We start from the raw sequence: 27,878 nt of genomic DNA on the forward strand, positions 1-27,878 counted from the left end.
GAAGAAGAAAAAGTTTGCTTAGAATCGGTATCGGATCCTATCTGTGTCATATCGGTGATGGATATCCGGTGCCTTCCTTTCAGCCGGGGGCGAGAACGAAGAGGAGTCGGCTGCAGGCGGCCTGTCTCTGGAGACTCCTGGGGCTTTGCCTCCAGACCAGATGTGTGTGGATGACCCACCCCCTCAGCAGCCGCAGGCACAGCTGGCTGATCATGCCCCCGATGGAGGCAAGTGACTCCTTTGCCACTCTGTGTTGTGAGCAGATGAGCTTATAGCCACGGTGGCTCAGTGGTTGGGGCACTCTGCTACTGAGCCGGAGGACCCGGGTTCATTCCTGGCTGCTGTGGACGTGTTTTCACGGAGGTACAATGTGAAAGGTTAAACGTTTGTTGTGTGATGTCAACACGTTGTAAAGAACCCCAGGTGGTCTAAATTAATGCGGAACCCACCACTGCGTTGTCCCTCATAGCTCATGTGTCACTTCGGGATGTTAAGCCCCACAATTCATAGTATGCCAGTGTGTGTCCTGTGTCATTGCAGATGGCCTACCACAAAAGGAGAGGGAGTTGGCCAGTATATCTGATGGGTGCGGGGGTTGCGAGGCCGGGGTTATTGCAGCAGCGGACAAAATATTCTGGCTATGTAGCTGTTTATAAAACACATTTCATTTCACCCTGCATTTTTGCTAGGCAATGAGCCACTTGTTCCGTACCGGCAAATTTTAGTGCCTTGTAGACATTATCATTCCTAAAACACTTCATTGGTACTTTAAATTGGAAGTTTTTTGTCGCAGCCTTATAGCTTATCACAGCATCTCTCAGACTTTTATTTAAACCTGTTTTGTCCGTGACTACTTGCAGTAAACAATCTTATGTTTGCAGCTGTGCCTGGGGAGGCGGAGCCTGCAGAAGCTGCAGTGACAGCGGCGGCAGCAGCAGCAGCAGCAACAACAGCAGTAGCGGCAACAGAAGCAGCAGTAAGTACTGGTGCTGCAGCAACTACAGCAGCAGCGGTAATGGCAGAAGCAGCAGCAGCAGCAGCAGCAACAACAGCAGCAGCAACGGCAGCAGCAACGGCGGCTCCGGCAACTGTGGCTGCTGTGGCAGCAGCAACGGCGGAGCCTTCAATGTGTGCAGACCCCTTGACCACATTAGCATCGGCAGCCGTGTCGACTGCTAGCAGCACGCCGCCAACACCAGCGCCTGCACTTGCTGCTGCAGCCACCACCAACGGCCTAGCAGTGACCATAAAAACTGAGGAAGATATCAAGCCGGTGGTAAGCTGTACTTTCAGTTTGCTTGCCTGGAGTGCACAGTTTGTTCTTTGGTGCTGCTGGACAGGGTGTGCCAAATTGCAGTGCAACGCTTGGCTTAATCTTTTGTTTTGTTCCAGTTGCACTGGTTAACGGTAATGCAATGCAAGGTGCATGCTCTCATAAACCAAACCAAACCTTCACCGGTCGGTGAAGCGCACGTAAAAACTGTCCATGCGAGCCGCCTCATACTGATTGCCGCGAGTCGCGTGCGTGGAGTCCGAGCTGGCGGCAGAATCTTCATTACAGGCAGTTGTGCACTTGATTGCATCGCTGCGCGCATGTCTTCGTCTTGATTTCGATCTGGAATGAACTTGGCTGACGTCACGTGTGGCAATAAAATGCTCCTCCAGCATTTCACATTTTGGATGGTTGCTGCTGGCCATCGTAGGAAGCGGGGCGTGGATTTTTTTCCGTCATATAGCCGGGCCTGCACCAGATCATTGCAAAATGCGGGTTGTCGCATGAACGGGGGACGCATAAAGGGGGTTGCACTGTATGTGAAATGAGCAAGGGGACCCAGGATATGAATGAATCAGAGAGGCGCTGCAGACCAGAAATTTTCAGAGAACATCACTGCTGTACTAGAGAGTCATAAATGCAGTGTGACTTCCGGGAAGGCGTGCCAGTGACATTGGATTGTGTATCTTCAAAGGAAAGAGATAAAAACTGCAGGGTGCAAAGAATGGTGGCAGTTTATGTAGGTAAATACAAATGTGGAATGAGCCGCCGCGGTGGCTGTGTGGTTATGGCGCTCGGCTGCCGGCCCGAAAGACGCGGGTTCGATCCCGGCTGCGGCGGTCGAATTTTGATGGAGGCGAAATTTTAGAGGCCCGTGTACTGTGCGATGTCAGTGCACGTTAAGAAACCCCAGGTGGTCGAAATTTCCCGAGCCCTTCACTACAGCGCCTCTCATAGCCTGAGTTGCTTTGGGACGTTAAACCCCTATAAACCTAAACCTAAACAAATGTGGAATGTGGGAGTAGCTGTCTTATATTTTGCTGTGCTTTTTGAAACTGAATGGTGGGGCCATTTCATATGCAGATTGATACGAAGCCCGCTACCACGTCAGCACCACCACCAAGCAGTGGAAGCAAGCGCGACGGTCTGTGGTATGACGTGGGTGTGTTCAAGGAAACGTCGTGCCTGGTGTCTCACTTTTACCTGCCCTCGGAACAGTCCGAGCAGCTGCAGCATCGCAAGGAAGATGCAGATGTGGATGTCGTGTCGATTGGTAGTCATGCCATGCTGCAGAAGCAAGAACTGCAGCCTGGCACAGCTTACAAGTTCCGGGTGGCTGCCATCAACGCATGTGGGCGTGGCCCTTGGAGCGAGGTGTCGGCATTCAAGACGTGCCTGCCGGGATACCCGGGGGCGCCTTCCGCTATCAAGATCAGCAAGGGCCCTGATGGTGCTCACCTGTCTTGGGAGGCACCCCAGGGTAACCCTGGGGACGTCACGGAGTACTCGGTGTACCTGGCAGTGCGGTCGGCGACCACGTGCGACAGTGCGGGTCCTGCCAAGACGGTCACTTCAAACCCGTCGCAACTGGCGTTCGTGCGGGTTTATTGTGGGCCCCAGGCAGCATGCACGGTGGCAACTGCCTCCTTGGCGTCGGCGCATGTTGACACCACCAGCAAACCTGCGATCATCTTCCGCATAGCAGCTCGCAATGACAAGGGATATGGTCCTGCTACCCAGGTCCGGTGGCTTCAAGGTGAGCAGAACTGGGAATGGACTGGAGCAGGGTTCTCAAACACATGGCCCACCCACTGCTTCTGAAGATTTCAACATTTGTTATGGAAGGGCTTCACTCACTACCTACCACCTTGGCTTGCTCTCTTGGCGTATAGCCATAAAAATTCTTCAATGTCTGCTTATCACTGCATACTTCAGGAGGTAGCTTTCTGCTGTGAGGGCTTCGCGACTGTGTGAAAAAAAAAAAGAAGCCTAAAAGAAAATTATTCTTGGCTGGCAACTGGCCCTTTTTGGTGGAGCTTCTTAATTACCGTATTTACTTGCGCTATGAACCCACTCGCATAATGAACCCACCACTTGTTTGTTTATCTTTTGAGTAGAGCTCTAGCCAGAGGGGTGGGGGGAAGCAACGGAGGGGGGGGCACAGCTTGGGCCTTGGGGGCGCACCAAGCTGTTTTTTATATTTTGAGGAGAGCTCCTGCCAGAGGGGTGGGGGGGGGGGGGGGTGACGCGCTGGGCGAACTTGGTAGAGCACCAAGACGTTCTGCGCTCTAAGCTAGAGCTAAAACATTCGCATTAGACACTCGTCGCTGTCCTGTTTTTAACCTGGTTTTTTTCAGGGCCAGTGTTCAGCACGTTCGGGTTATCTCGCAGCTATTTGCTGGTGCCCCGGGCTGCCACAAAATTGCAGGATGGATCGGATCATGTCAAAGTGAACGATGCTAAACACTAGCAGCACGAACCCATTTGTTGTCTGAGTCTGACTGCATGCGTTTGTTGATGAGGGAAGGACGGACGGAGATATGTGAACTCTTGACCCTTCCAAAAAAATCGGTTGGAAGCTTTTTTTTTTTTTTCGGCGTAATGGACCCTCCCCCCAAACTGATGTCAACTTTTCTGAAAAAAAAGTGTGTTCATTATGCGAGTAAATACAGTTTTTGCTTTGGGTTTCTTACTGTACTGTTTACTTGGACACATCCTCTTTTTTTTTCTCCCCTATCTGTCTACTGGGTTGTGAGAGGCAAAAGGCTGTTAATGTGGCCTGCAAGGCAAGATGAAATTGAGAATGCTGGGTTAGAGGAAAGCCACAAATGAGGCTTGTGTTGATGAATTGTGCGCAGCTTCATCGGATAGCTTGTGTTGATGAATTGTGCGCAGCTTCATCGAGTAGCTAATATCGCCTCCCGCTTATTGTGTTGATGCTCAAAGCTTGCGCGAGCTAGCAGTTGTGCTCACTTGCGCTGTGAAAATTTGTTGGGGCACAATTTGGATGAAGTACTGTTGAGCCTGAATAAATCGAAGTGGGATATATCGAATTATTGTTTGTACTCACTGAAAATCTATTGTGAGCAAAGTGAGTTCCAATACAGCAGAACCCCGCTATAGTAAATTCTGATATAGCAAAGTCAAACTATGGTCCCATTTCACCTTCCATAGACGACTGCACATTTTTTTTATTTATAGTGAAGATTTCTTTTACCAGAATAGTAAAGAGTGTCTGGCCATTGCGACGTACCTCCTACAGAATGACCGCATTCGGAACAGTTATTCGTTTGAGACAAATACTTCAAGATTTCGAATAGCAAACTTTCAGATCAAATCAAGTATCAAATACCTTACTATTCTACCGAACATTCAAAATTATAGAACATTTGCACACCCCTAGTTATACGTTTAAGAGTAGGAGGCATGTATTTAAAAACTGCTTGCTTTTGTTACACTGCTTGGAACAGTACAATTGACTTCTCAAATATACGGACTCAAGGAGGGCCATAAATTTATTCCACTAAACCTGTCCTGCACCAACAACAGCCACCCTATCCCTGCTAACTTCCAAATCTTCTCTGTTCTAGTGATGCTCTGCCATACCTTGCTACATCTACACTACCTCGGAATTCACTTTTCCTCTAAAGGAGCCATTGGTTGTCTGTCCTCTCCCTGCCTTTTTATTTTTGATTTCAGCTAAGGTATCATTTTGTTGTCATTATCCCTATCTTTGTCCTTTCTATAGCTCGCTTGTAGTATTTGCAAATTGTTGTGAGAGGTAGCAGTGGAGGTGTTAGCCCAAGTGGAGGCCCTGTTGTCAGCAGGAGCATTTTCAATTTATCCGCAGACGGTGTGGCCCTGAGTGCTGGCCGGGGAGCTGGAGCAGCAGCGAAGCGACCAGCAGCTGATGGGTGAGCCCAGCTTTTTTGACAAGTCCTGTCGTGGTTGCGCAGCGGTGGTAGGTTGCATTTTTACTCCGTGACAGCTTTGTCTGGTAATGGAGCAAGCGGAAGCTATGGAGTCAAAACATGCCCTCTCTTTCAGTGAAGTGGAATATAGTCCTCGCTTGCAGCCATTATCCTCTTAAAACAGTGCATTGTCAATATTCATTATTTAAGCCATATTTCCAATACAGCTGCCAACTTTCAATGTTAGAAAGTCTAGTAAAAAGCAGTTCTCTAGAATACGGTGAATTCGCTAATCACGTCCCGGTGCTTCCGTAGTTGGGGCCAGCTACGTCAGTGACAGAAGCTACCGCGCAGAGAGCAGCGCACCAGGTGGCCAGGTGCACCATCGTGCGGCAAAGCCATTTGGCGGAATGACACAGTTGTGGACGCTCTGCCCCTGTAACTTTCTCTTCATTGACAAGAAAAGCTGTCGCGGGGCGTATAAGTGTGTGAATACTCAAAATAGTGAGAACTCGCCAAATGCTCTTTACAGATTCGGCGGGACCTGAAAAGGGGTCTGAGTAATTGAATAGACCGAAGAATTTGTAAACTAAAAAAGTCACTTTACTGGAATGAAATCGACTTGAAAAGAAGATAAGAAAATGCTAGTTTTGCCTTATGGCATGTCCCACCCACAAGCGGTAATATTTGCTTGGTGTCATAATCAGTCGTGCTTTTGTCGTCTAGACCACATATGACTGCGGCACACTCCACGCTACTAGTACTGTTTGCGTGCCTTGTGTGAATCATGTCATGAATGGACAAGCAGTGTTATGCTGCCGCACCACACTGCATGCCCCCTTGCCACTGCTGTTCATTAGCATGTTACGTGCGAGATATCGGCATGCATATGCTGCAAAACGCAAGGGCAGTGAGTTTTCTGTGCAACGGTGGCCGACTGGACCAAGAGATTGAACATGTGGGGAGCGGCCAGCTCTGGCGACCCCAGACATCCCTGCTCCCGAATTCCTTGCTCTATGGGTGGCAGCGGAATCTGCGTTGCAAAGGATGCTGTGCGCCCTTGACAGAAGCCCTAGTGGCAGTGGCTTGCTCAGAGCCCGGCTGCGCCACTGTATGTTTCGAAACCCAGCAAGTGCTCGAACGTCGGAGAGGAGTGTAGCAGTTTAAACCACAATGCTATAGAACATCCTCTGCACTAAAATGCTACAGAGGAAGCAGGACCTTCAGACCCCCAAGCAATTTGGCAAGCTCTTGATCGGGAGCGAAAAGGCCTAACCTTTAACAGTTTCTTTAACCTCGTGCAAAAGACATGCACCCGACCCTCAGGGCCAGTGTCAGTATGTTTGCTTTATCTTGCCGTGATGTAGCAAATACTTCTTGAAGAAAACGATGCTAACCACTGGAGACATAAGAATGTGGCTGACCACTTACTTTTGTTGATGGATGGACGCACGGGCAGATGTATATGAAATTTTTACTGTGGCAGATTTTTTTTTTTTTTTTGCGGCATAATGAACTGTTTCCCCAAATCTCAACTTTTCTGGGAAAGGGGGGGGGGGGGGGGAGGTGTTCAAAATATGGTACGTCTCTTTGAGAACGCCGCATTTGGGGTAGAATTCCACAGCCAGTGCATTGCCTTCAGCCGTCACGTGGGATGCTGCTGCGTTCTGTTTGTTAGTTTTGTGAGCTGCCTTGTTGCAATTTGCGAGCAATGTTCTCCAACCTCTTTGTGTAGCCCGGTAATAGCTGTGAAAGGGGCATCGGCAGTGTGTCATGAATGGCTTGTCTTGTCTGTGTTTGCCTGCAGGAAAGGAACGCCTGCCAAGAAAATCAAGAGCGAAGACTCCTGAGCGGCTGGCTAGTCCCCACTATCATTTTATCGTGCCCTGCTTTTAACCGCTCTCTCCTCCCACCTGCCTGTTATTTTCATTTTTTTGTTATATCATCGATTGTGAAGACATTTTTAAAACTACATCCCCTTCCCCCCTCACCATACAAACGCCACACTCATCCTTCTCCTCTCCGGCCCTGCTCGAGAAGAGGTCCCCGCGGCCTGTACATAGGCACCGCCGCAGTGCTGCACATCCAGGTCTTCTTGGGCAGATGGGGGACGACGACGGCACGGGCCCTGTGGCGGGAGCCTGATGCCACGCCTGGCAGTTGGGTTGTGTTGGTTGTAAATATTACTACATGGTTTTTTTTTCCCTTGATTTGTTATTCTTCAGTTTTGTTTCTCGAAGCATGTTTTTCATCTCGGCTCAAAGCACTCATATGACGAAGACGTTTGCATACGTGCAGCCGATTCAGCTGAAACTCATTTGTACAGTCACCCTTCCACAGGCCAGAGCGAGGCTCACATGCTGCCGGCGCAGTTGCCTCCGTTGTGTGTTGGCCTCTTGTCCCTCTCCCCATCTCCTGATGGACGGCGCCCTGACCTGCTGCCAGATCATCGCTGTTCTTTTTTTTTTTTGTGAGGAAATAAAGCATTGTAGACAATTAAATTCCTGCAGTGTGTCACCACTTCATTGCTGCTGAAATTGTGGTTGACTGTGCAGAAGCAGTTGCTGATCAGGAAAAGAAGGGTGCAGTAACGGTCACTTCTCAGTGGACACCTTAACCATGCCATGAGGGAAGGGAGGAAGGCGGGAGTGAAAGACGAGAGAGAGAGAAAGAGGCACCATAGCGAAGTGTTCCATAATTCGACCAATTGGGGATCTTTAACGTGCACTGACCTTGCACAAGGGCTCTTTTCGAAAGGACTCAGTGATAGGAGTGCAGTGAGGCAGCCCTCTGCAAGCACCGGGAGAAATAAGTCGTTTGTTGTTTGCAACTTGCACCTCGGTCGCATGTTTCTTCACCCGCGCTAGCGTCATAACATGCTAATCAGCTAATGCTGTAAAACATGTCAAGCTGCCACAGTAGGGGCTATGTTAACGGGGACCTCTACTGTTACCACCATAATGACCAGACAAGTCTTTCACCACCTGTTTATACGTTTGGCGTGGTGCACTGGCTTTGACATTTGGCTGCTCCGGAGCCACTGAGACTGAAATAAAAATCGAAAATTGTATGTAAACCCGCTTTGTGGCTTATTCGGTTTCAGGTAGCCTGTGGTGCCTCCTTGTTTGAGCTTTTCACCATGTGCTATGGGTCCGGACACTGAAGCCACCTTGCCTCAGCTTCAATGGTGCACACCGCAAGGTTTTCACGCCGCATTCTCTTAGGTGCTGCTGCTGCTTTGGCGGTGTGCCCTGCATGATCTTGTTGTCTATGCATGTTGACCTTGAATCGGCAGCAAGTGCAGGATCTTGATGGGCTTGCAGCTTTCTTTTCCGGTCACAGGCAGGTAATTAGTCAAGCAGCTGCAGGGTTGTTGAGCTCAATGCTCGCTCTGAAAAAGCATGCGAAAAAGTTGAGATTTTCTGGTTGTCTTCAAGGGCTTCACGTGCATATATTTGCATAAAGGCAAAATATATACAGGGTGCAGCAGGTATTTGAGAACACTCATTATAGGTGACACTCAATCTATATCAGTTACAAATCCTTTTTTGCTGCACATAACGAAGGCAGAATTTCAGCTAACTCTGGACATGAGGCTTGAAGTTATGTCCTTGGCTGCAGGACACCCGGATTCAAAGATCCCAACATTCTAGAAGGTTGCCCGATCATCGTGTTCAGTTTTCTAAATGCAGGCTGCTAGGGGTGATGTGAACTCTGTTTCCCTTAAGGAAACGACATTATTGGCGTTCTTACACTCCTAGAATGCTGGAATTCGCCATTCTTGTCCAAGGTATCGAAGACCCTGGCAAGCCGATAAGGGCCCTTGCCAAGGAGGTGGAAGTTGACGAGGCCACTGTCAGACTTGTAGTTCATGAGGACCTTCACTACAAGTCGTATGTTATGCGTAGAGGATAGTTCTTGTCTTTAGAAAACCAAGGTTTCTGAGTCGTATGTTATGCAGAGAGGATAGTTCTTGTCTTGAGAAAACCAAAGAGAGCCGCTTGACCATATCCAATCGCCTTCTGTACAAACAAGCACCCAGAGAAGCCTGGAATGTTTTTTTTTTTTTTCTCTGATGCAAAAGACTGTCCAGGACCAGAAGCTGTATCGCAAAAATGATTGGTGGCTGTAAAAGCCCCGAGGATGCTCCAGCTGTAATGCGCGCAAAATTTATAGCATTGGTGATGGTCCTGGGCGTCGTGATTAGTGAGGGAGACGTGATACAACGAGGTATCGAACACTTGTGAAGTCCTGGATTACTGTATAGCATGTGGGACTGTTTTGTTGCGAGACTCTGCACGAGCCCATGCAACCCAAGAATGAATATGCAAGTATCTCTACTCCGAACATGTGGCCGCCTAGTTCCCCAGATGTCAACCCAATGGACTACTACATATGGGGCATGGTTGAGAGGGAGTCCATTAGGTGCCCTCACATCATTGTGGCTCTCAGAGGAGCTATTGATGCAATGGCTAATGTCCAGAAGATGCACCTTATCACTGCCTGCGGATGGTTTTGACATCGTGCGGAGTCTGATTGCTGCTGAGGGCAGTTTCATTGACATTTATTGCATGCATGACCACTTGCACACAATATTAAATGATCATAAATGATGTCTCCAGTCTGCGTGTGGACACAACTTTGTTCTCAACCTGCCGCACCCTGTACTTGCAACTCGAGGACTGCTCGGGTCATCCACGTCCTAACGGGGCGTCGCTTCAGCCGGGACTGGTGCTCGAAATCGCGCGTAGACCCCGCTGGTTCACATGCAAGCGATTGAGCGGCGTGTCGCAGCGAAAATTTTTAACTTGGAGCCTCGCTGCTCATCGCCGTGACGGCAGGACTCGCTAGGGTTTTGCTTGCATGTGAAGCGGCATTACGGTTTCCGAAGCATTAGGGAAGTGGGGAGGGAGCGTAACAAATGGATGTAAACATGTCGCGCGACCTGGTACCTGACAGCGCGCACCGCCTTCCGCTGTGAATGGATTTCAAGGTAAGATCCCTTTGCGAGTGCCTAAACCCTAGTGAAGGGGGCAACAACTCGCCTTCTGAATTCTTTTCCACATTGGAAGGATTGAGTGACCGCATGCATATTCTCTAATAATCTTTACACGTCCGTTCTCAAAGTTCATTTAAGGGATTTCTGGCACTTATAGATGATAAACACATTAAAAAGAACAAAAAATCATCGTCAAAACTGGCAGCGCATAAGGAAAACTACGACTTCACACATTTCATGCTGTGTCTCGCACTAGCACAATGTTCGCTAGTCCAGCACTGCACTGCTCGCAACGAAGCCCCCATGAATAGGCAAAACCAACTCGCCCAATCTGCCGTTCTTCCGTAGCTGAAATTCAACGCCATGCGTGTCCACTGCCTGCGCACATTGAGCTATTTCAAGATAACAGAAAATACCGACCCTCGTGACCATCGTATAAAAGTCCCGCCAGAAAGCACAGCATGGCCGAGGTTGGGGAGTCTGTGTCTGTCTGTTGCTGCCAGGAAGAAAGTGAAGTGCACAGGCCTGCTCACTGGCTCAAGACGAGCCACAATCGCTACCACGTGCAGATAGAAGGAGAGTTGTAAGAGGGGATAGAAAGACAGGATAGTAAAGACGCGCTAAAGACAAGGCCGATCCCGGAGGCAGTGCAATACCGGGCCAACCGGTGGCGGGAGAGAAGCATCCTTCAAACTCTCCGCCACATTTCCAAAAATAAGTCTCAATTGTACCCGAGAGGTTGGGGAGCCTTGTATGGGCCTACGCCATTGATTGGAGGGTCTTCTTTGGGGGCCGTTTGCCACTTCATCTCTCACTGATGCTCACCACAGCTTTGTGACACTTGCGTGGTATCAAACAACTGGCTTGGTAACTTATCTATTGCCAATTTTGTATTTTTCTAATTTTTGTATTTTTGTCGTTATTGTATTTTCTAGCCTGCAACAACTCCCCGAGAGGTTAGCAGTATTACAAATAAATAAATGAGCGAAGGAGGTGCAGAATCAACATTTCGCACTAAACTGCGGATGTATCTGAAACGATGTCGCATGTACGTAAAATGCGAATATACGCGGAGCAGTGTTCCACGTACATATTTTATACGTAATGCCGTTCCAGTTGAGGGAGCAGCACATGTTCGAAAAAAAAAAAGTTCCACTTCAGAAGTGAAATATATGTGGAACTCTGTTCAGGATGTTGGAACGGTTTGCCGCGGATCATCACATTGGTTATAATGGTTTGTAGCGAGTAATTTGCGCCTGTCACGCATGGATCGCTATTAGTGAGAATGGATTAGTGTTCGCGTATCCGGCCTCTGATTTCAGTTAAGGTCTTCGCATCTTATTCGTAACGACGTGAAGCACGCCGAGACGCAAACTGACGTGTATACGCTCTCATCGCGACTTCGCGCGCCTCATCAGCAGGTGACGACAGGGCTTATCCCGTGACTGGCACGTGAGCGCGAGCCCTCTCTTGGCCACTGCCATCTCTGGAGAATTTCCCTTCGCCCTTGACACGGTTACGTAGGCGTGTACGCACTCACCGACGAGTTGACGGGCAGCAAGGAGCGTGCGGACAGAGGCTATCGGCGGCAACGTGGGGCAAATTGCGCGCTTATCTTAATTGGAGCCGAGTTGCATCGCAGTGGGACCATGGCGGAGCGGCAGCCGCGCCACGCATCAACGTGAGTCCTTCTCGGGGATCTGTTCACTCGATCGGATCTTGCGAGACGTTCCGTGCGAAAGGATTAAAGGAAGTAAAAGAAGCTGTGGAGAACGGCGAAGTCGACAGTGCAACAGATGGCGTATCGAGTCGAGACGAATCGAATCCACTTGGTCGCGTGTTTGGGCAAAGCTTATTGACGGAGCAACGTGGAGGAAAAATGCCGCATGCCCCATATTTTTCGAGTTTCCGTACACTGTCATGCACTTCAGTACTAAGTTTCGTCATTTTCTGCTGTCAGACTGAGATTTTTCAATGCGTCTTGTGTTGTGGTGTCTATCGAGGATTGTTTGGTGCATTACGGTGCCTTGTCGCGTCTTTTGCCGAACGAAGATGTTCTGGCAAGAAGAGTTTAGCTCTGTGATCATGCTGTTCTAGCAGGTCTATAAAGGGCGCTGCTCGCAGAGGTTATTAGGCACTCTCACTGACACCCCCTTTACCTCCTCCTTTCGAACCCCCTTTAGAACTAGCACAGCACAAATAGGGCTCTTAGTTTTCGGGTAAAATCAGGTTTTCCCAGGTTATTGCACCTCGAATATTCATTTGTTAAAAATCGGGTTGATCTCGCTTTCTACCTGAAAATGAGTCTTCTGGAGTACATATCTTTTCTAGTTCACAAAGCAAGGGACACCGCGCGAAAAATTAGCACATCCTCGGTTCTTGTCCCTGAGGCGTCTTTTCAATAAACTAGTGATCTTAAACCTCTTTTAACGCTTGTTATTCATGTTACAGTTTAGTTTAGTGATAAACAAAGTGCGTTTTACAAGCGAGGGGCCAGAACACGAGTGCAGCATAGGTGCCTTTTTGGTATTATTGCATCAAGCACTACGCACTACTTCTTGCTTCATGATTATTGCTTCATTTAGAATGGTCGCTCTGATATTAAATGCTTTCTTGATGCACATACAAAGGCAGCAAGGAATTGCTTAGATGCGGAAGTGCTGCATATGATATTAGTATGTATAGCACAGATGAGGAAAAGAATGTGTGATTTTGTACGAGCTTTTTAGTGCAGCCTGACATATTCATATTTTTTAAATGTAATAATTAGCAAAAATTAAGATATTTCATGCCCCGTTCAAATAGCAAGCTGATAGCAAATTGTCTTTCGCTGCAAAAAAAATGATCCACAGAAGCCTCAACTATTGAACTCTTTTTTTTGAATAACCCGTTTTCTACCAAAATTTGAGCTAAAACATATCGCCTGTTATTTTACCGCCCAATTTATTGAAAAAAAATTAAACACTCGCGTATCGCTCGCCGTAACTGACTGGCTGATGAAAACAGAAACGTGTACAGTGTGTATCACTGTCGTTTAGCAATGCTGCCGGTACCTAAACCATGTTGGGCAGCGTTGGACGAAGGTGGAACAGGGTATAGCAGGTAGACAGGCAGATGAAGGCGAATGACGCAACAACGGTAAAGCGTTGTGTTTTAGGCAAGCATCACCTATACTGTATACAATTATCAGGTACCTCCTTCACCATCCCTCGGGCTCTCCACTCAGCTGCTACTCATGTCCGGAACGTAGCTGCAAGACTAGCATTCTGCTTTTCCATGCACCGCATATCAAAGCCAGCTCTGCTTTTTCGACATACTGCTATTATTGCATCGGGAAGTTTGCATTGACGGCTGGCTTTTCGGCATGCTGTCAGAACCTCAGCGAATCGTGCTAAGGCTATTATAGGCAGCTGTAGGAGGATGCTGACAGGTGTACGGACGCCTACTTTTTTCCCAAATGACTACCCGCAAGCAACCTTTGCAGAAGGCACCCGAATTTGGATACTTTAGAGCCTATAAATGGTCGCTGTCTTTTTTTCAGTAGGAAGTTATAAATATGTGTGCGTCATGATCACATCTCATCTTAGGTGGGACGCACATATCCCGTACATGTACACGTACAAGAAAAAAAAATTATAAGCAAGCTTGACTATCGGAGACGGTCCCTGCTACAGTCAACCGGAAAAAATAAAATTTCCGGCACATAAAACATTTATTAGACCAATTCTCAAACGTGCTTTTGTTTTGTGGGACCTATATAGGGCAGTTAATATAAGCAAACTTGAAGGTGTCCAAAGGAAATCAGTAAGAGTATTTAATTCATATATTTTGCGCTCATCTCCAACCCAACTGATGAAAAAAGAAAGCTACCGTAGATTCATTGCAAATAAGACGCCATCGTGATAAGTTGAAATATATGTATTTAATATATCATGATAGGAGGAGGAGGAAGAAGAAGAGGAAAGGCAGGGAGGTTAACCGGAAGAATAATCGGTTTGCTAACCTACACGGGGGAAAGGGGTGAGGGGATAAATAAAATGAAAGAGAAAGGAGGGTCACTATGAAAAGTCAGCGTTCGTTGAAGCCACAGCCTATCGTGCAGGCCAGTAGTTCGCAAGAAGCGGAGCAGTGCCTTGGAGGCCTTTACCGCCTATAATCGCCGCGGCCAGTGGCCGAGAGTCTTCATTTCAGTCAGTGGGCGTGGATCTAGACGCTCCAGCGCACGGCAGAGCGACTGCCTTTCGGCGCTGTGGGCAGGGCAGTCACAAAGAATGTGGGATATAGACTCGTCACACCCGCAGATGGCACATGCAGGGCTGTCAGCCATACCGATTAAGAAAGAGTAATGGTTGGTGAAAGCAACACCAAGCCACAGGCGACACAGCGAAGTTTCTTCACGTCGTGGTAGACCGGATGGAAGCCGAAGCTTCAGATCTGGGTCCGAGGCTTTTAAACGTGAATTGGAAAATTGGTTGGAATTCCACGCGGCAAGCGTGATGTCCCGCGCAAGTGCGCGAAGCCTGCCCGCTGCGTCTGTTATCGAAAAGGGAATCGACACAAAATCGCCGTCATGGTGCGCAGTTCGCGAGACCTCGTCCGCGCGGTGATTGCCTGCTATGCCGCTGTGCCCCGGTAGCCATTGGTAGATAATGTCGTGCCCATTATTTATGGCACAGTGATGTAGTTGGAGAATTCCCGCGACCAGTGGTTCATGGGCTCCACGGCGAAGAGAAGCTTGTAAGCCTTGGAGGGCAGCTTTGGAATCGAGTTATGGAAACTATTGAAGCGAGCTATGGAAAGAAAAATGATAGGTGCAGCGTTAAGAGACCGGAAGCGGGCAGAGTGGGTGAGGGAACAAACGCGGGTGAATGACATCCTAGTCGAAAACAAGAGGAAGAAATAGGCTTGGGCAGGGAATGTAATGCGAAGGCAAGATAACCGCTGCTCCTAAAGGGTAACGGAATGGATTCCAAGAGAAGGCAAACGTAGCAGGGGGCGGCAGAAGGTTAGATGGGCGGATGAGATGAAGAAGTTTGCGGGGATATGGTGGCTGCAGCTGGCAAAGGACAGGGTTAATTGGAGAGACATGGAAGAGGTCTTTGCCCTTCACTGGGTATAGGGAGGCTGCTGCTGATGATGATAATCTACTTATCAAAAAATACTTGTAGAGTGAACATGTTACTCGACGTCCCACGCGAGGAAATCACTCCGAAAAGGTGAGAGAACTCGCCTGCAGAACTAACTGCTTCAGTAATTCTTTTTTCCCGCAAACTATCCGATAATGGCATCAGCAGTGCATACATTGCCGGAAAACCAACCATCCCGTGCGTTGACCGTGCATTGGCTCTGAGCGAAACATCCCGGGTTGGTCGGGCGGTGTGGCAGCTTGGCGCAACTGATTGGTATAGTGGCGCCGGCATACAGCGGCCCCTAGACGGAGCAGCGCTGCGCCTAAGCTTTAGGCGGACAGGGGAAAGAGCTGCAAAGATCCAAGGTTTTCTGCTTCTTTCTGAAGAAGGCTTTGTGCCAAAGCTGTAGCAGCACCATCGATGGCGGCAGCGAAAGGGAAGCCGAGACAGAGCAGCTGCTTGGCGCCGTCCTTAATATAACTCCATGTTGTAGATCTGTGTTTTGCTCGTGTTTTTAAACACATCACGTAATCTTGTTGCCCGCTACATCTACAAAGCTAAGCTCCACCCTTAAAGTGGAACTTATGTGTCTCCTGAATTTTTTAATGTGCTTTAAGTGGATTCGCTACGGCTTTCGACTTGCAGTGACATTTGTCTTTATCCTGCCGACTTTGCGTGTTCATATGCCCTGCTTGTCCAGTAGCCTGCTTCGGTGCGCGGCGCCCAGCATGACCTTGTGTTATCGTGTTGCTCACATAAACGGTTGTGAGATCCGTCTTCTTGTTACTTTTCCTTTATCCCTCTATCAGCTTTATTAGCGTACGTTCTCTTTTTTTTTGTACGAATATAGTTTCTATGCAAACAATAAACAAGTATTGTTATTTAATTGATTCCGTGGCTGCGTTAAGTGCGACCCACTTCCTGTTATTCCCAATGTGCGTATTGTTATACCTCTTGTCTTCTTCTTGTTTGTTTCCGTCTGTGCACTAGTCACTACTGCCCACTCCTGTCTACGGCCTTCATTGAAAGATGGCAGCATTTGTGAAATAATATTAATAAATGCGACCTGCGAGCGAGGAAGCAGAAAAAGGCGACACTTAATGATCCTTCTCACCCAGCGTGTTGTTAGTGAAAAGAGGATGTCCACAAGGACGTGCACAAATAAACCTAAGACGCAGCGCTAGAGCATAAAGCCTTTACAAAATGTGCTTTCCTTTACTCTATGATGTATCAGGAAGGAGAAGTTTGGGCGAGCGAAACTGGCGGGATTTGCGATCCTCTTACCCATTGTTCACAGCACTACGATCCTTTGTGGAATGCTTTCAGTATGCATTATGTATGATGATGGTGTCATTATTACCATATGGCATGAGGTAGGCTCCCTATGAATCGTCTGAGTCTACAGGGGTGTATCGACAAAATTCTAAGTCCGACGCACCAAGCTCGACGTTCCGTTTTTTGTGCGTAGAGAGTTTGAAAGTAATATGTAACGCACATAGCTCAGAAAATGTTTCAAACTGATTTTTTGAGACACAGACATAGCCTCGACGAAGGAGGATTATTCTGTACACAATGTGACGCTTACAAGCTTTAGTGACGCGCGACGAGGAGAAATGGCGTTAGCATGTGTTCGGCTGGTGGCAGCTCGCGAAGAGTGCGGCGATTAGATCTTACACCAGACGTTTGTGAGCGCAACATGTCATCGGTGGTGACGTCACGGGGCAGTCGGTGCTCCTCGCGATCTGTGCCGAGAACAGTTGTAAAAGAAATGAGGACATTTATCTTGAGTTGTAGCAGTTAAGGTGCATCACATGATTACTGGGCAAATAGCTGTTAAAAGACGCCGGATCAAAAAATGCTTTTGACCAATTGCCGTGCTTTTTGTGTCGTGTGCAATGCTGAACCAATCTTGGCAGGTATGCTTTAGGTGGGGTGAGACAAAGTGTTAATAATGAAATATTTCGTTGCAATAACATAATCAGAGCTACATTAATGAAACTTGGCATAAATAATGCCCAGAAGAATTTATTACATAAAGTTCTAAAGGTTAAACAAGTAAAGTTCGCAATTTATTTCTATTTTTATTCATTTTGGTTTGCACATTTGTCCCTTTTCTTAGAAAACGGTTTGCAACAAAGCGTTGAAACTATCAGTCCGGGATGGCACATTTATTTTACAGAATGGGAGCTATAATCATAAGCGTACGCCAAAAAGTAAATTTTATAGATTTTTTTTTGTTTTAAAGGTGTGAAGCCACTCAATGAACCAGAAAAAAATTCAAGAAAATCGTTTTTGATGTAGGCTAATAATTACAGCTTCCACTCTGTAACATAAATGCGCCTTCCCGCACTGCTAATTTCAGCTCTTTGTTATGAGCCATTTCTGAGAAAAGGGGAAAATGTCCATTTAACACTTTTTTGTAACTACTACTTTTGTGCATTGTTTATGCCAAGTTTGATTAATGTAGCCTTGATTATATCATTTCTGAGGAATATTTCATTATTTACAATTCTAAATTCTCACCGTTGAAGGCCTGATATATGCGGGACTGGTTCAACATGCCCTATGCCTAAGGTTTTTTGTCCTCGAAAACTCGCATCATTGTGTCCCAATTGAATCTGGAAGTACAAACAAAATATAATGCCAAGCAAAGCATGCAAATCCTTTTGTGCAGCGAGCCGTCGGGGTACGTTGTTTATCGAATCCTGCTGGCGTGTTGTAAAATGTACACTGGCCAAACGGGCCGGTGTATGACCGCCTAGGAGAGCATAAACTGTGGCTGAAAAAAGAAAGAAGTTCACATTTGCCGGTTAACTGTGAGGACTACGGGAAGGAAGAACAGTGAAACATGTGAACCGAGGCTTCAGACACTGGTGTTTTGAACAGAAGTAAAGACACGATTGCGCGTGAATTGAAAAAGTCGTGCCAGATCACAAAAAGTGGGAGTGTCTATATATGTTAGGACCTCGTCGCTGATAATTGATAAAAATGAAAGTGAGTGCTTAGGTCTGTTTTAAGAAATTGTTGAACCGCACTCTAATCAGACAGGAGTAAAAAGGGAGTAATCTATCCTCTAGCGCACTCCCTTTCATAAAAGAGAGTACTCCCATATAGGGGTATTCGTGTTTAGAGTGCACATGTGCACCTTCCTTTGCATTTTTCGTGTTCTCGCCCGTGCTCATATACTTGTTTTTCCTCCTCCCCATCCCCTCCACTCTTACCTCATAGCTATATAATCAGCAGGTTCTGGAATCTGTGAAGAGTTGCAAGGAGCGCACGTCCCGCCTCCCTTCTTCTGTGTGCTGTCTTTTGTTGGGATTCATCTTCTCAGGGTATGCCCCTGCAGGTTACGACGCGCTGGATGAGGTGATAAAGCATCGAAAGCCCCGGACACAATGAATCTGACCGTCGTCTTCAGGAGCATGTGAAGGCTCCTCGACAAAAATACGGACGAACACCGAAAAAGTTCGTGTCGGTACCCGTTTTGTTTCTGTTCGGCGAGGGCTTAATGGAAAGAAATAATTACGCGGGAAATAGTTTGTTTAATGAACAAAGTCCAGAGAAGAGCGATCATGGCGTCTTTGGATGCTGCGAGATTTGCCCACTTGAGTCCCGTTCCTGTCAGGTGCCGTCTGCGCGAGAATGTGCCAATATAATTCCATGCTGCCTGATGCGAAAGCTCCGCAACGGCACGACCATGCTGTGGTTGCAGCGGGGGCGACGGCTGCGATGGCGTCCGCATGGAGGCCGTCGAAGTGCAGGTCGACACCAGCGTCGTCCGCATGGACACCCGCGTCGGCAGCAGCGCCGGCGATGAGGAGGACGACCTGTGGTTCGAGGAGTCGATCCAGGCCACCGCGCTGCAGGTGTTCGTGCCTTTCCTGGCGGCCGGCTTCGGCACGGTCGGGGCGGGGCTGCTGCTCGACATGGTCCAGCACTGGCCCGTCTTCCAGAACGTCACCGAGCTGTTCATCCTGGTGCCGGCGCTGCTGGGCCTCAAGGGAAACCTCGAGATGACCATGGCCGCCCGCATGTCCACGCAGGTGGGACCCGCATTCCTTCTCGGGCGCATACGCTGGACACGACGCTGTTTCGCTCGTTTTCTCATTTGCACTACTCGCTGCCCCGGCACCAGGTAAGGTAACCCGACCGCGGCGGCTGCGTTTTTATGGAGGCGAAACGCTAAGGCGCCCGTGTGCTGTGCGATGTCAGTGCACGTTAAAGATCCCCAGGTGGTCGAAATTATTCCGGAGCCCTCCACTACGGCACCTCTTTCTTCCTTTCGTCTTTCACTCCCTCCTTTATCCCTTCCCTTACGGCGCGGTTCAGGTGTCCAACGATATGTGAGACAGATACTGCGCCATTTCCTTTCCCCAAAAACCAATTATTATTATTATTATCACTACTCGATGCTAATTTGTCTCGCCAGTGGCAACATATGGTTACGATGAACCTATGGTAGTTTTTTGCGTACTCGAGTTTAGTGACAAAAGGATATGTCACAAGCGCATGCACAAGTATATGCGTCAGCTCAACCATAAAGTAGGGGTAAGTGCAACCTTACGAAAGAGTTCTTAGGCAAGAAGGGTGCCCCTAGCCTGCATTATGTGCGACAGGTGTCTATGCATATATAGAGTGGTTAAAGCTTTGGAGATTGTGCTACATATCTCGGTTCCCCGTGCCCACCGCGGGGCAGAGATTTTCATGCATGGATGCACTGCATGGCAATATGAATGCCATCCACGGAGACCACGATCCACGGAGCTCTTCTCTTCCCGGAGACCTCCTGTAAAGACGCGAGGCCTCGCAAAGGCAATATTACAGCTTTATTACTTTAGCGTTGATACTTAACGCCTCAGAGGCATGGAGAATCAAGTATACGTTGCCTTCGACGAAAGGAACGCATTGACTGGAAGTTTTTAAACACAGCTACTTGGAGCGTTTTACTTTTAACATGAAGCAGTGGGAATGATCGAAATATGAACTAGGGTCCTTGCACAATAGAGTTTAAAAGCAACCTGACACAGTTTCTTTGAGCTTTTCTGTCTGACGCAGGCCAACCTGGGTAACATGGACACGCTCCGCGAGCAATGGAAGATGGCCAGCGGCAATATGGCGCTGGTGCAGTGCCAGGCGACGGTGGTCTCTCTCCTGGCGTCGCTGTTTGCCGTCATGATGGGCTTCATCACGGAGCGCCGCTTCGACATGCGCAACGCGCTCATGCTCTGCGCGAGCAGCCTGGTGACAGCCAGCGTGGCCAGCCTCGTGCTAGGCTCAGTCATGATCGGCGTGGTGATCCTGTCGCGCAAGCACCACATCAACCCGGACAACGTGGCTATACCGGTGGCCGCATCGCTGGGAGACCTGACCACGCTGGCGTTGCTGGCCGGTGCCGGGTCACTGCTCTTCGGCGGCACCGAGGACGTGCGCCTATACCTGTGCGTGGTCATCTTCTTCCTGCTCTTTATCCCGCTCTGGGTGCTCATCGCGCGCAGCAACGCCTACACCTCGTCGGTGCTGTGGAGCGGCTGGATACCCATCATCTCGGCCATGGCCATCTCCAGGTGCGCTCAACTCATTCTATAATTAATTAAATACGAATTCAGTCGAGCTCACACCCAAGATTTCTGCACTATCGCATTTCTTTTTTCAGCGGGAAGTTGCTTATGAAAGAAACTTTTTCGCATATCGTAAGATGGCACCATAACAATCAATGTACCCGCGGATCGATGCTTTTCGGGACACTTGTAGCTTTCTGCTGCTTATCGACAAAATCTTTTAAGGCAAGATTTTGCTACGCATTGGAGAAACAGACCATTCCAATCAATATGTTCATAACGGCATCTTACAATACTCCACAGCTGCCTCACAATTAAAAGTGATGTTCAAGAAAGCTGGACTTCTTTGAGCGAGTTGGTTTGACGCTTCAGACATAACTGCAGCGCGAAAAATCGCGTTCACATTAAGGAAGACACACACGAACGGACGCAGCAGCTTCCGTCTGTATTCGTGTCTTCCTTAACGCGAACCCGGTTTTTCGCTCTGCAGTTATGTCTCATTCATTCATTCATTCATAGTATCTTGTCGACAGGGTAAAGAATGACTGTCGAACCTCTGTGAGGTGAGTGAGCGTCAGCAAAGATGAGACAGGCACTTTGTCTGAAACCTGCCTACCATTACATCACATAGAGCATGTACAGAGGAAATATTACAGACACCGTGAGCTTTCTCATAATTTCCCCTGGAGGAATGTGGGAGTACGGTTGCACGCTTGTCCGCAGGAAGAAGTGGGTTCTCTGTAGGAACTTCCCCGAATTAATGCGGAGGGCCTTTCATAGATAGTGAAGGCTTGTTCGGTTTTGCGCCTTTCTGGGGGTAATTTCGTCACTCATCCGTTCATTATCGCAAACAAAGGAGTTTATGTATGAGGGCATATCCGCGAACATGAAGGTCTGTCTGCGCAGCCTCGGTGGTTCCATACTGGATATGACGGTGCCGACCTTCGAGAATCTGGCCGTCTTCCAGCCGGTCATCAGCGGTAAGTCTATGGGCGTTTATGCACACCACCAGAAGTCATCATAATCTCTTGACTTAAATCTTTTTTTTTCCAAAGCTGCCTCGCTCCCTTTGTAGCTTTGTAGCTGATTTTATTTGTTTCCTGGTTGAACACCGCGGAATGCACTTTAGGCACTCAGGGCTCCCCTTTATAAAGAGGGAAAAAATGTACTGTAATCCTAAACGAACTTCTGATTCACATCCTGATTCACACTTCTTGAGCATGCGCAGGAATCTACACATGCTGGAAGCGTGTGTTGTCTATTTGATGTTTGGGCAGCTGTGTATACGAGGCATGCACTACATCACTTTGCCTTATCCCTTCGTCTACATTGTTTCCATAGCAACAGTGCAACAGGAAGCTGTTGTTGTTGTGTTGGGTTTTATGGCGCATAGGCAACTAAGGCCATCATGCTCCTAGCTCGAGGTATAGGAGAAATTTGTGGATAATTTTATAGAAATGTGAAAATCGTCGGTGGTGCAGAGTGCTTAAATAACAACAGGAAGCGGACACACAGGAAGAGTACGGCTGTTAGCGGCAGGCGATCTAGCCGCGTGGTGTTACGAAGTCGGTTTCTTCGCCCGACGAATGCACATAGGTAATGCCGCGTGCCAGTGACACCGCGTATACGATTTGCGCGGTCCTGCTGACTGAATGCTTCTAAATGTGTGAGCCGGGCAGGCTGACACGTACCGCGCTCGCGCGCAGGTGTCGCTGGCAACCTGGTGGCGATCCAGACGAGTCGGTTGTCCACGTACTTGCACCAGCGCACCAAGATCGGCGCCCAGCCTCTGGCGGGCGGCGGCATCTGCCTGGACCCGTGCTCGGCCTTCTTCGGCAAGGGCCGCAACGCCCGCGCCGCGCGCGTCCTCATGATGATGGTGTTGCCGGGACACCTGGTCTTCACCTACACCATCAGCTTCGTGCGACCCAGCCGCATGGCCGTCACGCCCGTCTTCCTGCTCGTCTACTTCTCGTCGGCGCTCATACAGGTGCGTCTTTTCAGAGCACCGAGCTTAAAGAGCGCATTGGTGCACGTCCAAGAGCAATGAAGCCGCCTGAATTTCGCAGTTCGACGGTGTTGGCGATAAGCATGCCACGGACGAGCATAGTACATACCAACTCCGGATTAAATTTCCAGAAGTTTCGTACTTGGTTTGAATTTCAGCTACTGGATAGGTCGAGATTTTTCTTACCGGAAGACATACGATGGTAAAATGATGGGGTGCCGGCTGCTACAATTTTTGTCACACTGCAACGAACATCACAGTATACAGAACACTGGCAAGTTTAATGATGAAATTTGTCTTCACTTAAGGAACAATGAGGTGAAATTGTTTTATAAACAAGGATGCACGCATCTGCAAAGCTGTCCGCAGTTCACGCTCGAAGGTGGATCGAGCAGTACACAAAGATTACTCAGCACGCCATGCACGTCTGTTCTATCATCGCTACACGTTCTGAAACGATAGAGACTCACACCCCGTGTACCCAGGTGTTCCTGCTGCTGTACCTGTCGCGCTGCATGGTCTACTGGATGTGGGCCCGGCAGATCGACCCGGACAACGCGGCCATCCCCTACCTGACGGCGCTCGGGGACCTGCTGGGCATCGGCCTGCTCGCGCTGTCGTTCCACCTGCTGCGCGCACTGGGAGACGTGAACGCGGCCCCGCAGCAGCTCGCAGACGCTCACTTGCCGGCGGAGATCATGGCCATCACGGCGTTGCCCGCAGACGACGGCTGACGCAGGCCGTGCCGTCATCGGTGACGCAGACGCCGGAAGGACAGTGCTACGGAGTCTCCGATGCGTGCCTGTTTTGGCCGTTCGGTCCCCTCGCACATGCGTCGACAGAGCTAGCGGTGCTCTTAGGGTTGGGGCGCAAACACTTAGCGGCGGTTATTTGCCAGAGACTGCTTGCCGATGGGCATGCGCTGTTGGGAGTACACACTAAACAAATTCTCACCCTTAAGGGTACAAATCAGCTGTCCCCAGACGAACGCCCTTTTGGGGGCTAAAAAGGGTGCAAAGAGCAGCACCCTTCAGGAAGGGTGCAAAGCATGAAAGTTTCGATGGCGCGCATCAATCCAAGGCTTTTGCTTCATGGGTGAATCAATGTCGAGCACCCTTCCAACATACATTCGTAGAGGTGTTATGGAAAAATAGTACCCTTTAATGAGGGTGCAACCATTACATCCTCTAAATTACCATTAAGTGCACCCTTCATTAAGGGTGCTGATCTCTGCATCCTTCTTTAGCACCGAACAATTGGAAAAGGGTGTTTGTCTGGGGACAGCTGATTTACACCCTAAAGGGTGAGAAATTGTTTAGTGCGTACTACACACAAAACGATCTTAACGCCGTGCCGCCGCTCCGTCACGCCGTCACGCCGTCACTGCGCGCTGTATAGCAGTAAAGTTCGCGTGTTTTGGATACAACTTGTGGGGGCTGTGCTGTCGGAACGGGAAGGCACGGTATTAGAGGTGCACTTAGAGGCACGGCACGTAGAGGTGCTCAGTTTACGGGCTTGGGGCGCTTGGGGTCGTGCAAAACCCATGCGCAATGGCAGTGCATGCGTGGCAGGCGTCATACGTACAAAGACCGCAGCCAGCGGTCAGCTAAAACTCCCTTCCCCTTGGGTCCCTGATCTGCCATCGGTGCAGAACTGACACATAAGTCACACTAGTTGCCTTACGTCTGTGCACGTGCTACAATCGCAATGAGTATGCGTTGTGGTTGTGTAGAAAGAGTTGGCTTTAATTTTTTCCAGCCTTTCAGTGCACAGTTAGCAACGTCATTACAGAACAGCGCTAAAACAAATAGAAAAAAAAGCGGGGGGGGATGAGGACATTGCGGCGAAGCGCTCCATAGTGTGCGTAGTCTTGTATGCTCTCGCTTATCGATTTTTTTTAGCGCCGTTATATATAGTCTTGAAAATGACACGGGTATAACCTCGAGTGATAACGAGTAAGGAATATTACTCACACGCTGCCAAGTAACAACGCACGTTGATCTCTTCTTTGTTATTTTTTCGACATTCAAGCGAATACTGCTTTCATATAGAATGCTGCCATCCAAGTAGCAAGCGCCTTCGTCTCGTTTGGTGCTCTGTTTGCGATGCAACGGATAAACCGTCACAAGTCCTTTTTATTGCAAGCGAGCATATTAGTACAAATAGAACGAAAGAAGGCGGTAGCTAAATTTAAATGGCAGTTCAAGTACATTCCTCGTATAGTAGCCAAATGAATCCAGCTATGGGCTTTTATGATACAGCGCTTCCTTTTTTTGTTTATCCCATTTGTTTATTGTTACCCGCAGTGCTTAAGCCGTTGACAGAGAGCGAAAAGAATGGCATTGGAACATAAATGACAAATAGAATAGGATCTTTGTAGTATTCTGACCTCTGTCAGTGCCCCATGGTTTCATTAGCACCTGCGCGCCCATCCTGACCAGCTAGGGTAAGGTATTCCTACACCTTGTTTTTCGCTCATTAATTTGCCTCATAAGACTCTGTTAACAATTTTCTCCTGGCTCCTTTTTGTTTTTTCTTTTTTTTCCAGGCACATTCAGCTACCTCTTCATTTGTTAATTTTTTCTTAACACATCTGCTAAATATCTCGGCCTTAATAAGTTCTTTCGCTTTGATGACACACGAAAAGGTTTTTTTTAGACGAGATAAATAGCACAAGTTACGTTGCTGAGATGTATTTGTTATTTTTATCATTTTAATATGTCTCGCACTTTCGTTCTTGGCAAGAGAGATAGAGATTCAAAAAAATGTAGTCAGAAAGATTAACCAAACAAACCTTCCTGCAATGCATTCTTGGCAACTTACCCAATGGCTGAGCCCCTTGATTTACACTTCTCGGCGTGAATTTGGCAACAATTTTCCAGCGAAATACGAAAGATTAACTACGCATTTGGGATGTGGCATTTATACCTGAAACTTTATTCCTAAGTCGCACTTTCAGTGATATTTTTCGCTGATATTGCGTAAAACCAAGCACTGTCCTGAGATATATGTAGTTTTGGCATTCAAACGATAGTGTTAAAGTCTCGCCTTAGACACCATGCTAGCTTCGAGGGGAATAAATACATTTATCTGCATGTCTGACATTCTTGGACAAAAATTTGAATATTGGAAAACTGTAAGGTAGAGCTGGTATAGATATATTGTAATAATGGTCCATTCTTACGATATATAGCATAATATTTCTTTTATAGGATTTCCATCGCTCGCATCAAACAGTTAAGAGTGCCCTAAAAAACCAATGGGGAACGCTTTTGACGATAGCAAAATCGTTAACAGAAAAAAAAATTATAGCCTGCCGACGGGAGATATGGGGATATATTGATTGTCATGGTGAAATCCTATAATAAACGAATAATATTGCGCTTATAAACTCTTTCCCGTTCAAAATTGATTTTGGCCAGAATTTTTGGGTATGGGTATTGCTAGGGACAAATGCAACGCTTTTTGCTTACCTGATTACTTTTGTTTCAGTCTCACAAATGCAGAGTCTTGTGTTGTATGTCCCGGGTTCGAACCCGACCGCGGCGGCTGCGTTTTTATGGAGGAAAAACGCAAAGGCGCCCGTGTGCTGTGCGATGTCAGTGCACGTTAAAGATCCCCAGGTGGTCGAAATTATTCCGGAGTCCTCTACTACGGCACCTCTTTCTTCCTTCCTTCTTTCACTCCCTCCCTTATCCCTTCCCTTACGGCGCGGTTCAGGTGTCCAACGATATATGAGACAGATACTGCGCCATTTCCTTTCCCCCAAAGCCAATTATTATTATTATGTATGCCAGTAGCTGGATCAAGGGCACCGGCACTTCACAGTTGTTTTCAGATTGTTGCACGAAATAATTGAAGAAAGCATGAAATGAATCAAGGAATCAACATCTGGGCTTTCTCGATGAAATATGCGGCACGATTTTTTCTACACTTCAAAAAGATTTTGATTTTGTGCTTTGTCACTGGTGTCTGCTCGGAGACATTATTTCGTTGCTTATATCGGGAAATTGCGTCGTGACAGCATAGGAGGTATTCATGTGACGTCACGGGCACCATTTTGTGGTGCAGCGCGCACTTTCGCAGTGGAAATCGGAGTAGGTGGCGATAAGTCGATTACACACACATGCGGCAGCCTTTCGCAGTGCTTCATGCACAATAAAATGGCGTCTGTGACGTCAGCGCTCGCTCCTTATAGGCAACTGTCTGTGTAAACGGGTGAAAAACAAAACGCTACAGGAAACGGGAACTTTGACAGCAAGACGGTCTTCAGTACTTCAGACTTGAGAGAATCTTCAGTGCAATCTGGTTTCTGCGTTCACAGCTGCGGGATACTACACTATGGTGAATCGGAGGCGCATATATAACAGGCCGCGTTTGGATGTTGGTTCTTTTTTGGGAGAGGGAATTGTGTAAAAGGGAAAGGGTAGCTCTGAAGCGCAGCAAGACATGTTTGCGTGATAAGCGCGATTACAAAATGAGAACATGCCCTTTAAATGCGTGATAACGTTTAACAGCAGAAAAAAAAATCGATAACGGTGCACAAATAGCAAAAGTATGCTGTCGCCTTTGCCAATAGTAAGCAGGTTGCATGGTTTGCTTCCCATTCGTATAACAGAGCCATTGTGGAACCCGTCAAGCTCTAAATCTGTGCAAGGTAAGTAGAACTCTTCTTCTCACCTTTCGAGTCCTCTTAATCTTTAAGGAAACCGTAAAGGTTCCACAATGCGATTTAAAAGTAAACCATGCAGCCTGGTAACTTTTGGCAAAGACGCTACATACGCATTCGCACCAAAGAAATGGCCGAAATTCATTTGGTACGGCTTGGGACTTGAGAAAATCGGCGCCAGGGGCCGCTTCGACAGCCGTTGTGGCGCTTTCGTCTATAGCTGCTGGCGCCGGTGACAGGCCTTCACGGCGTTCAGGCCAGCTCGCATTCAGCATTCAGGCAATTGTGGCGTACGCGCACTGAGACTGTCGACAAGAACCACGTCATGAGA

General features: G+C 48.1%; 2 protein-coding genes across 11 annotated transcripts in view; both read left to right on the top strand.

The window, feature by feature from the left end:
- The window catches only part of Hcf (Host cell factor), a 67,321-nt gene extending 59,636 nt beyond the window's left edge, over positions 1-7,685 (top strand). For all 8 annotated transcript variants that reach the window (XM_077632026.1, XM_077632028.1, XM_077632027.1 and 5 more), the window contains 5 exons: positions 84-227; positions 882-1,276; positions 2,357-3,029; positions 5,124-5,187; positions 6,992-7,685. In XM_077632026.1, the coding sequence (XP_077488152.1) occupies positions 84-227; positions 882-1,276; positions 2,357-3,029; positions 5,124-5,187; positions 6,992-7,034 (1,319 nt within the window). In that variant the 3' untranslated portion in view covers positions 7,035-7,685. The remainder of the gene's footprint in view (positions 1-83; positions 228-881; positions 1,277-2,356; positions 3,030-5,123; positions 5,188-6,991) is intronic.
- A 4,030-nt stretch (positions 7,686-11,715) lies between these two features.
- LOC144099024 (solute carrier family 41 member 1-like) lies at positions 11,716-27,069 on the top strand. 3 transcript variants are annotated; one of them, XR_013307285.1, is made up of 7 exons: positions 11,716-11,864; positions 19,025-19,355; positions 20,368-20,876; positions 21,777-21,850; positions 22,577-22,860; positions 23,364-23,809; positions 24,198-27,069. XR_013307285.1 is itself a non-coding variant. In XM_077632021.1 (6 exons), the coding sequence occupies exons 1-6, from the start codon at positions 11,833-11,835 to the stop codon at positions 23,610-23,612; spliced, it is 1,479 nt and encodes a 492-aa protein (XP_077488147.1). In that variant the 5' UTR covers positions 11,716-11,832; the 3' UTR covers positions 23,613-26,264. The 3 variants fall into 3 exon arrangements, 2 of the variants coding, with proteins under 2 accessions (XP_077488147.1, XP_077488149.1); XM_077632021.1 differs by having other exon boundaries at positions 23,364-26,264; XM_077632023.1 differs by lacking the exon at positions 24,198-27,069 and having other exon boundaries at positions 11,789-11,864; positions 18,938-19,355; positions 23,364-23,758.
- The last annotated feature ends 809 nt before the right edge of the window (positions 27,070-27,878 follow it).

Source organism: Amblyomma americanum, chromosome 7 (genome assembly GCF_052857255.1).
Source record: "Amblyomma americanum isolate KBUSLIRL-KWMA chromosome 7, ASM5285725v1, whole genome shotgun sequence".
NCBI lineage: Eukaryota > Metazoa > Arthropoda > Arachnida > Ixodida > Ixodidae > Amblyomma > Amblyomma americanum.